At 40.0% G+C, this 11705-nt stretch overlaps 1 protein-coding gene across 1 annotated transcript; it reads right to left on the reverse strand.

Moving 5' to 3' along the window:
* Nucleotides 1–613: 613 nt before the first annotated feature.
* Nucleotides 614–11089, reverse strand: olfcb1 (olfactory receptor C family, b1; the record flags this gene model as incomplete). The annotated part of the gene is made up of 7 exons (XM_084000779.1): nt 614–707; nt 6083–7016; nt 7158–7275; nt 7655–7870; nt 8285–9127; nt 9668–9959; nt 10878–11089. The coding sequence occupies 7 exons, from the start codon at nt 11087–11089 to the stop codon at nt 614–616; spliced, it is 2709 nt and encodes a 902-aa protein (XP_083856905.1).
* Nucleotides 11090–11705: the final 616 nt, after the last annotated feature.

The following is an 11705-nucleotide window of genomic DNA, read 5'->3' on the forward strand; positions in this document are numbered from 1 at the left end:
GCAGCCTGATCCAGGAGGCCCAACAGAGTCTCATATTTGGAGATATTTGGGTTCAGAAAGGCATAGGCTGCCTGGTGAGCCCTCACCATAAGCGGAGGGAGCTCTACCTTGGTCTGACTGATAGAGGATTTCCTCAGCTTCTCAGTAGACTTTTTCTTACTTTTGTTTTTCTTTCTTTTCTCTGTCTTCTTAATTTTGTCTGATTGTATAACCTGTGTGACTATTTCTTGGGGCACCACATTCTCCTCTGAGTCTTTACTGCCCTCTGTAATTGGGGCAGCTGTGTCTATGGTCAGCTGGGACCATTCAGTATCTTTAGCAGGATGTTCCTCGGTGGGTAAGGGAAGCTCATTCTCCTTCTCATCGGTGCCCAAACACTCGCTCACCTCCTCTACAGGGCTAGAATCACCTTTACAACGCGTTGGTTCAGTCAGCAGGGTCTTGTGCGGTTCTATGCCGTCTTGCTTGGCAAATAGTTTTCCTTTGGATGGAGAGCAGCCCATGTTTTTTTCAATTTAATGTGACTCAAGAAAAAAAGGAAAAATCCTCTCTTTTTGAGGAAAAATGTGTCAAGAAGAAATGACTTCAAAGTGTAAATCCATTGGCAGGTCCTCTAAAATCCTCCGTCCACCTTCACGTGGTTATTCCCTGATATTTCTTTGGTCATTTCAAAGATCCTCCTTGAAGTTTCGTGGTCAAAACGACACCTGCAACATGTCGAGCAAGAGGACTTGCAATGGTGAGGTGGTGAGAGGATAAGGCAGATGGGAAGGGGCGGGTGGGGGGGATTCTCTCCCTCTCTCTTCTTTAGCACACACAGATGGTCATGTAAAGTGCATCAACACACACTCAGGTTCACACTAACACACTGACAGGCATTTACATGTAATACTTTAATCTCATCAGGTTAATCAGAGCTGAGTTTGTCAGGTGGTGTTTTTAGCCTTACCTGCTGTGCTGCTGGTAACGTTTACATGCAACTGTTTGGTAGATAAACAACTCTGTTTACTAGAGTCATTAGGTTGGAAGAAATATCTATGTCAACGCTTTAATAACATTTACCTGTGATAGAAATAAAGATATTTGCATGTTTTGGCTTACCTGCACACGCACACACACGCACGCACGTACGTACGTACGTACACACACACACACACGCACGCAAATGCATTCATTACCCTAACCAGCTTCTTTTTTTCTTTTTTTTTTTACAAATTGAGAACACAGGCTTTTTCCCTATAGTTGGACAATCCATCAGCATTTCCATCTCTGAAATATTTCTCTGATCAATACAAACAGCAACTCTTGTCATGAGATCAGGTTTCACTTACTGTAGTTCTGTTGCAGGTTCACTTGAGTACAGGAGTGGGAATTCACCTGTACCTAATACAATTGTCCCCTTTGTTAATTTTTTTTGTTTTTGTTTTGGTGTAACGTTACGTGACTTACCTTAACAGCATCATCTATAAAAACATTTCTCTCACTGACGCTTAACCTTAGAGTAATCTGCAGCTGCAGTCTGTTCACTTGGCTTTGATGATAAAATCATGGCTTAGACAACAGGTTGTATGTGATTTTCCGCTCAGATAACCTACATAGAGGTCAGGTAACACATATTTTATAGTTCTGTTTTATACATACAGTATGCCCTTGAAACATTTTTGGAATCAGGTAAGCTGGGTGTGAATACATGTACCCAGGATATAAAAATAACACCTGCTGGGGCGTTGTTTTGCTAAATTGGTGGATCAGGCACCCCATGTGGTCCTCACTGCAGCTGTGCTGTGTTGAGTCCCGACTCGGGTGGCCCTTTGCTGCATGTCGTTCCCCCTCTCTCTGCCTCCCCATTTCCATCCAATCACCTATCAATTATAAAGGCAAAAATGCCCAAAACATATACTTTAGAAATAATAAATAAATAAATAAATAAAATAACACCTGCTGAACCTCATATAGCTGTTTATTCCTGGGTCTCGGGGGGTGACTAAAGGTGACCGGCCTTGCTGTCAGAGCCTCAAATACAGGAGCAATCAGCCTGCTGAGACTAACAAGCTACATCAACAGTGTGGAAAAACAAAGAAAAACTCCAAGACACTCTCTTGAGTTAATTAAAATGCCTTTAATTAATCTGGCAATGTCACACTGACATGTTTAAAATGACTACGACGCGTTTCGGCATCAAGCCTTCATCAGGGAGTCAAACAGATAATTCAGATACACCTAGGTCTACATCAACAGTGTCTTTTAAAACACTTCCCTCAGTTGGAAAGCTTTCATGAAGGTTTATGATGCTGCTCACTATGAACCATTTATAGTTAGTTCTAATTGTTTTTATGTGTGTGTTGTTTTAATCCCCGTTATCCATATAGGCACTTTCTTACTTTGTTCCGGAAAGTGCTACACAGATAATATATAATAATAAACAACAATCAATTATAAGAAGGTGTAAACTGCACACTTTTCAAGACAGACGTGTAACCACTTTACCATGGGAAATGACAGTCAACTCAACAAATATAATCATGAGTAACAACCTATTAATAATCGAGGCTCCTGTGTACACAGACTGGCCTGGCGGGCCACCACACCTACGACATCCCCATCAGGCCTAAAAAGACTACTAATGATTTTACTTGTGCGCGGTGTGAGCATGATAACAACCAACATTATCTTGGATTAAATCCATCAAATGCATGTGCGCTCTCTGAAAGTGGGTAACCACAGCATCCCTGATTCCCAGAAAGCTATAGATCCAAAAGTGTCTCTGCTTTCCTTACCACCCAGGCCAAGCTGTATCACAGTAACATAAACTGGGTAAGCTGTTGGCAAACACAGCATGTAGGTGCTTAAGATGCTGGAATTCTGCCCACTGCTTTATGTGCTACCTGTTAGGTTGGATTATTAGCAGTGGCAATAACTTCGAGGAATATACAGTTGCAACCAGAAGTGTTGCAGTTCAGAAAAAGACACATAAACTTTCTTTTCTCCATGTCTGTTGAGAATTTATTTTGTCAGAAAGACATCAATTGAAAGAATAAATAAGTTGTGTAATACAAGTTAAAATATAAGTTAACATTAATAATGATAAAAACTGTTCATTTTGTGAACAGTCAAAAGAGACTATATCATTTGATTTACATTAAAAATGGACTTCACTACAGAAGATGCTCTAGGAGCAGAAAGGTGAACATGACGTGATTGCGTCAGTTTGTTTATGTTGTAGGCAGCCATGTTGTACCTTGCCTAAACACGCATAAGCTGTATGTTTTTTAATTATTCACTAAAAGAACATCTGAACTGAAGCAAACGTCTCGCTTCGTCATTTAGTTTAGGAGTTAAATCTAGAACAATGTCTGACTGTAAAATTGAGAAAACATTTCCTGTTTTAGGTCAGTTACAATGCAATTTTTATTTTTTATTTTTTGGAAAAATGTCAAAATAATGACAGAGAGAGTTTTCTTTATTTTTTTTATTTAAATGTTTAATTACTTTGATCCAAGTCATAAGTTTGCATACATCAAGTTGACTGTGACAGCTTGGAGAATTCCACACGATGATGTTTTGGCATTAGAAGTTTCTGGTTGGCTACCTGACATCATTTGAGTAAATTGGAGCCACACATATGGATATGTTTTAAGGTACTCTTTCAAACACAGGGGCATTTTTGCATATTATCATCGCATGGAAAAATCAAAAGAAACCAAACACAACATCAGCAAAAAGAACTGTGGACCTTCACAAGCCTGATTCATCTTTGGGTTAAATTTCCAGATGCCTGAAGGTCCCAAGTTCATCTTTTCAAACAATTATACTACTAAATACCCTGAGAGCACACAGCCATCATACTGCTTAGGAATTTATTCAGGGATCCTAATTAACCTAAAACAGGAAATGTTTTCTTAACTTTAGACATGGATAAATGTGTTATGTGTCTTTTTCTGAACTGCAGGCTGTAAACCTCTGGTTGCAACATATGACTATTACACAAATACTTTCCCACAGTTGAGAGGGAAGACTTTCACTTTCAGCTTATCTGCATTCATCTGATAGCTGCAAGTGACAGGTAAATAATATGAACAATGTCATGCATTATTCAGTCAGGAGCTATACCCCTGATTGAGAACATTACGCTAATCTAACAAGAATCACACTGTTTGTTTGCTGGAGTCAGAAAAGTAGATTGTGATGCTATGCTGCTCTTTACAAAACAATAGTGAGAGAAAAGCTTTGACAACCTTGACCAAGACAAAAGAACACACAGTCATTTTTCTTACTCCACTGCCATTGTCAGAGTGTCTTGCACACTACACAAGGCTTATAACAGCTAAACCCTGCAGTGCACCAAAATCTAAAATAAAACGTTTTAAAAGTTTAAAAAAAATTCTACTCTATACTTTCAGTTTCCATGTTATTGCACCTTTGATATTATTTGTGAATTTCTGATTTGGTAATGATTTTATGCTTATAATCACTGCAATTGAATTCAGAGGGGCAATCTTCATTGTCAGTTTGAATGTTGTAGTGTTAAACTCTGACTTTAGTGAGAGCAGATGATGATAATGTTTATATATTTTATGTAAATTACTTGATCTATCTTACACATGCATGTAAGAAAAAAAAAAAGCAACAAGACGTTTTGTTGTCTAGGTTAAGAACCCATGCATAGCAGCACTTGAAAAAACTCTGTGGGTTCAGCCATGACACGGAAAAATGCTTTCACTGACAATAGCTGCATTGTGACTTCAGTTGTTGGCATAGATAATGAAGCGCAGAGCGACAGAAACAAGTGAGTGAGCTTCCAGTTATTGCTGGTATCAGGAACTGTGTTGTTAAAGATGTCAATCATGCATCTCTGTTCATATTAACTGATTCATGGTGACAAACAATGAGCTGCAAGTGATGTTGGCTGTATGGATAGGATGGGTTTTAGCCTACTGTGATCAGTGAAGACAGGTTGTGTTTGATCAACGAGTGACTGTGTGTGTGGGTTGACGGGAAAAGCGGCTTTAATACCCTTGAGGGGGATCACTAGTGATTGGCTGACTATTACTGTGCTATTTTCAGCTGTTTCCTATCCAGCTTTTTCTCTCAGGCTTGCACAACAAGAGTCCCAAGCTGGTGTGTAAAACATTTCTGCATAGATAATATGAATACGGTATATTGTTTTCATGGATTTGATTGTTCTTCTTCACAATGTAGGAGTGACGCCTCACCCCTGCTTTTTGTTGCTTTATTCCCATCTGAATTGTCTGTGATGTCCACCACCCTCTCATGCCACCCTGCCCAATCCTCTCATAACCTCTTTGTCACCCCATGTACAATTTCTGGCACCGATCTGAGACCAGATTATCTGTCTGATCTCTCACTTTTAGTATTATTCACTGAAAGTGGCTGCTGTTGTATTTTATTGACATTTCAGGAGCAAAACACTGGCTTCTTACATGTTAAAAAGGAAATGCCTGGATTTTCTCCGATTTCAATCCTCTTGTTCCTCTCATGAGCTATGGTTTTATTCAACTATAAAAACAGGCATTTCTGTGACATGACATCACAGATTATCTGTACATTAACAGAGTGATGGTTTTGTAGATTGATCAGTGTCTAATCATTGGTATATGGGTGCTTCAGATGCACATGGGTAAACTCAATTGCACTTATCACATTAGGAAACTCAGCGATATCATAGAATGCCATTTAATGACAGTTTACTGATAATGTGGGACACACAAATATAATTGCATATAAACAATGTACAACAAGTCCTAAAATACGACAGGTCAATAGTAGTAGAAATTACAATATAACTTTGGATTTACAACTCAAAATATTTTACAACATCTTACAAAGAATGGTAAAAGAAGAAAAGAAAGGTATTTAGATGGAACTCCTACGTCTCCTTGTTACATTTGTCCCCAACATCCTAGACAGGGTATAGGAAGGACTCTTTTCTTCACATGTGGGAATTATGACTGGCTCTGAGTCAGTAGGGCTGACCTCGCTCTTCAGTATAGTTGTTGTGCTTGATATGGAAAACCTGTCACCTGGTATGGTCATCGCAGGAACATCTATGCTTGTCTCTGACCCTGTCTCTGAATCGAGATTTGGACCTGAGACGATTCGCCACCTCCTCAGAATTCTCTCCAGTGTGTCGGTCTTTGACCCACAAAGTGCTTCATAGCACTTGGGCATAAAATGGCAGAAGATGATGCCGTAGCTGGATATGAGAATGGCTGAAGCCTGCACAGGATTACCCCTTTTGCTGGTGGTGATGTAGACTGGGATAAAACACATCCACACAAACAAGTACATCAGCATGCTAAAAATGATGTAGCCTGTTTCACTGAACTCCTGAGGAACCTTCCTGCCTTTGAAGGCCAAGAGAAAGCCAATAAATGCCAGTAGAGCTATGTAACCCAACATGATGGCAAAACCTATGTATGTCGTGCCTTCACAACAAATGATTAAGTTCTTCATGCTTTGGGGGAGTGGCGTTGGTTCCATGACAAAAGGAGAGTCAAAGATCATCCAGAGAACACAATTGAGCCCCTGAAACGTTGTCATCACAATGATAATGACCAATGGCTTGTAACATTTGTGTAGTCGTCTATTCGTCATCTGACCGAAGGGGATGAAAGCCAGGAAGGTACGAAAGGCCTTTACTAGGATGGAGGACACACACAAGGTAAAGCCCATGGCATACATGACCTGACGTGCCCGGCAGATGTGTGCATTGGGCCTGCCGATGTAGCAGATCACACTTGCAAAACTCACTGCCAGACCAGCTATCATCACACAGGAGAGTCTCACCTCAGCTCTTTTCATAGGTGGAGAGTTTCTGTATACCAGAAAGATAATCAAGATAACCAACAACAGCAAAATGCCAAAGCCAGTAGCCGCCATCAGGGCGATGGGATGAGGATCGTCCCATCGCAGGTAGGACTCAGTTCTTGGCTGGCAGTGATCCCAGCCCTTGAGAGACCAAGTTCCATTGGGGCATTTTTTGCAGGCCATAGAATCTGTTGAAGAAGATGGTGATATATGGTCTCACTTGAGTTTTTATTTAGCTTGTGTAAAGGGTTTTGACAGGTATTGAAGCAGTCACATGATACTGACATTTTGAAACAGAATTAAAAAAACAGTAAACCAATCAGTCATACCAGGGGTATCTGTGTAGGTCCCTTCACCACACTCGGTGCAGTTGTAACAGCAGGATACATTCAAGATCTTCTTCACCCAGCCCACGGGGCAGATCTCTGAGCATCTGGACTGAGGTGTCTGTAAGAGTAAAACAAGAAATAAGGCAAGACACCTACTGGTCATACTCAGACACAAGGACCTACCTCTGTAGAGTGGTGATTATGTTGTAAGCAGTAAAACACTACATAAGTCTGTCTGGCTGTTAGAGGCCAGATGTTCAACTTCCTCCAAGCATGGACATACCTGGTCCACAGAGGATTTATTAAGGGTTCAATAGGCATGCGCACAACACAGTAGGTTGCACATAGTCATCTAGCCTCATCTACAAGCTACACTTTAAGGCCCTGAATGTCTTAAGTGACATCTTTCTCCCCAGAATTGGATAACGATATCATCCCAATCACATTGACCTTTGCTGTGATAAAATCTGCGAGTAGTTTCATTGTGTGTTACTTACTGTGATGTTGCCTGTTGACATCCAGGTGAGATTCTCCGCATCAATTTCTACTTGTTCACCAAGGACATCGTATCTCCCAATTCTCTTAAATCTTCTGCGGTGTCCATATTTTTCCCATACAATCAGATCATACCCATTTACGAAATCACCATTTTCATCAAAGTAGAAGGTTTTGTTGTCCAATTTAAACCTGACCTTCTTGAGCTCTTTGAGAAGCTGCAAAGCAAGGAGCAAAAATATTAATTAAAGCTGTGCCTTTGCAGAGACAAAAGACTCATTCTAAGACTATGTCCCAATTCAGAGGAGGCATACTTCAATGCTGTGTTTGAAGACCAATTGTTTCACATCAGCACAACCAGGCTGTCTCATTTTAAAGGCTACTTTAAATGTGGCAGGGAAATAGAAGATTCATTGTTCACCAGTAATGAAAGCAAAAAAAAACACAAATCAGGCAATCTTTCAATTTGGGTTTCGTGGTCTACAATCCATGACAGGCCACATATTTGTCATCTCCCTGCGACCCCTGAATTAGAACACAGCTTAAGAATTCTAATAAATACATTACATTAGTTTCTGAAGTATGAAGAAGCTATACGCATATTCTTATCTGGAGAAAATATCAATTCTCACCTTCCATGGTGGGAAGTTAATTTCTCCGGAGCATGAGGAGTTATCACACTTCAATAACTTCTTGAGAGTGTTTGCTACAGCCCACACTGCGACTCTGTTGAGGTAGGCTTCGCTTGTGTCCGCAGCTGTCAAAAGAAAGTCATCATTTTGTTCTTGGGGATCCTTGATGTTGCAAGCATTGTCAGATTTTATTTTCAGAAGTTCAGGTGATGGACAGTGGGATGGAGGGTTGTTTGAGAAACATTCAGGGGAACAATTGAATCTCAGGTTCTTATATTCTTCAATGAAGTAGTTGTATCCTCCTGGGGTTGCTGTGAGATTCTTCAGGTAATTATCAAATGATTCACTCTTGTCTGTAACAAAAGTGATGCCTAAGATGTCCCCAACTTTGTTAATGCCATCCATCTTGGCAAGGGACCAACTCCTAGACCAGGCATCACTGGAAATCCAGATCCTTGATGTGTTGGTCTGAATCATTTCCTTAAAGAGGGTCTCCACCTGTTGTTCCCTGAGGATTAGCAGTATCACTTGGGCTTTGGTGGACCGGATCTGCTGAGCAACCTGCTTGATACGTTCCCCACTCTGTGAGTTATCAAGGTTATGAGGCCACATCTCACTGAAAGCCAGGCACACATCATTTGCCTCAGCATCCATGAGGAAGCTCTGGTAAGCTGCTCTGCCGTATTCATCATCTCCATACACAACGCCAACCCAGTTCCAGTTATACTGATGCATCAGTTTGGCCAAAGCTTTAGTCTGATGAATGTCACTTGGAACAGTGCGCAGGAAAACTGGATAGCGCATCTTATCACTCAGTTCTGGTGAAGATGATGTGCTGCTCAGCTGATAAGACAAGAGGAATTTTAAATGTGAGAGAATAAACACACATTTCCAGACAAATGATGCTGACAAATAAAAGACATACAACCAAGTTGTTTTTGTGCCCTAAAAACCCACCTAAGCCATGACTGCTGTAACCTTTACTGGAGACAAAGTTGTATTCTACTGTCAGTACAGCAGTCCTTGTATTAATTAGGGTAACCCTAACAATGGGGGGGCATGTATGCCGGCTCCTGTAAGGGTGATATTTCAGGACAGGGTTGCAGCAGAAGAAACCATTTCCTACTGCTTCCATAGTTTGTGCTTTGTCTGAAACAAATTATTTGCTTCTACATAAGACAAACTAAATTGAAAATGAATGCCCAACTCCATCAGGGAAATAATATCTCATAGTATTTATGAAACAAATGCAGAGTCAAGACTCAATTGATTTGATTAAATGTTAAATAAATAATAATTAAAAAAAACACGTCACCACCTCAGGACATCTAATGGCAGTAGAATCAGTGATCAAAAATGAAAACATGTGTGATAAATACTTACCAGAGGGACCATGTACACATTGAGCAGTCTGGCCAAAGCAATAGACTGCTCTGAGTATAGTGCTCCTAAAATAATCTTGACTGTGGGCCTGAAGTCGGTGTAGTTGCATGTGACATCCAGAGAGCCGTTGACTGCGAGCATGTGGCCGACATCCTGCAGAGCTTTGCTGGCGCATGCGCAGGTGTCACACAGCATATATCCAAGTTGTACTCCGGGGAGGAAACCAGATGCATTTAGCTCCTCAATCTGATGTATTGTAGTCAAGGCTCTTACAAATGATCGTAGATCAAAACTGAAAATAAACAATATTAAAAATGATTAAACTATTTCTCAGGAATTGGGCCCCAAAAAAGTTATTTTTGTAATAAACTATATATATATAAGTATATAGACTCAATATAAAAGTGTAAAGGTTTGAATTATGAATGAAATGAGTTGAGTTACAAAGAGATTACTCCTAAGAATGCCTGGGAGTTCACCTGAATAATAAACTGGGCTGACAAAGGGACGGTGCAGAATCTCTTTGCTAAAAGGAGACTCAGGAATTTTGGAGTAGGTATCACTGATAACTATCATCCCTGTTGAAGAACATCCATCTATTTTATTTCTGATTTGTTTATATAGCTAGTGCAATACAGGTGAAGACACATAACAATACAGGCAATATAGATGATCAGCAAATCAAAAACAAAATATTATAATATAATATAATATTATTCTTTTAGAGCGTGTGCATGTGCATCCGCCAGTTGCTGCTTCTCCCCCATCATCATCTAGTTTCTTCATCTCATTTTCACAACCATTTATTAATCAGTTACTAAGATAACTGGTAAATGAAGAAGATGTATATGAGTTTTTTTATAATTTATGAAATGGTAACAACTGAACTAATAACATAAATCCCTACCCTGGTTGATTATTTGATCAGTTTTTCTTTCTTTGTACTTTCCAGTTAATTTCTGTGACACTGTAATTTACAGTTTATTGAGAAATCCATTCACACAAAACCACAACAGTGAGGACAGAAACTTTCAACCAACAAGGCTATAAAGTGTCAGGGTACCATCTGTACTGTATTCCCTGTATTTTTTGTTCTTTGGGTTTAAATACATTTTAAGTAAAGGCAGTCTATCTGTTGTTGTACTGTTGACCTCGCTGACACTGTTATGAATATATGTAATATAATAAATCCACCAAGTCTTATACTCACTCTGAGCAGAGAAAGCTTTCAGGTTTAATCCGTTCATCAAGTCCCTTTGCGTTGCTATGACAGGGCAACATTATACCTAGGATGATATCTCCTGGAGCATAGGCTCCACAAACGGACTGGGCAACATCACATCCTTCAATGTGCAGTGACAGGATCCCACTCAGAACCACCACGGCTGAGAGAAAGCGACACAACTGACAACACAGATGCATGTTGACTAACTGCTGCAGTGATGTACAGGGACTATTTTATCTCTTGAATGGAATTTGGGAGGTGCTAAACATAGTAATAAACAAAGGAAACCTGTTTAAAGCACTATTGCAAAGAATGTTTTTACAGATCACATCTCAGCTGCCACACATTTCCCATTTACCCTGACCAAAGACATTCCTCAGCTGACAGATCACTGTGGGTCTGATGAGCAGCGCAGGGACCTGGACTGATCGTTATGTCACGGCTTGAACAAAAGAATCCAACAACCTATTAGTCATATATGACTAATAGGTTGTTGGATTCAACAAGGAGCAAACAAAGAGCAATCACTTATTATATATAATAAGTGATTGCACACGAGGTGTGCTGATGTTTGTGGTTCAATTCGTGTGCAGGAAGAGTTGTGTTGTTTTTTGTGTGTGTCGTGTGTTGTTGGACCGGAATTGGCTAAATTGAGCAGGACAAGAAATTATGCAGGCAGGGCAGTAAGCTGGAAGAATGATTACTATCAGGCTAAAGGCACCTGCTTTGTCTTGTCCATTTGTTGATGGTGCACTAAATGACACTTTAAAGGTGTTTAAACTTTTTTTCAGTTGCGCATGTATATTGGGATTA

Source organism: Trachurus trachurus (assembly GCF_905171665.1).
Source record: "Trachurus trachurus genome assembly, chromosome: 24".
Classification (NCBI taxonomy): domain Eukaryota; kingdom Metazoa; phylum Chordata; class Actinopteri; order Carangiformes; family Carangidae; genus Trachurus; species Trachurus trachurus.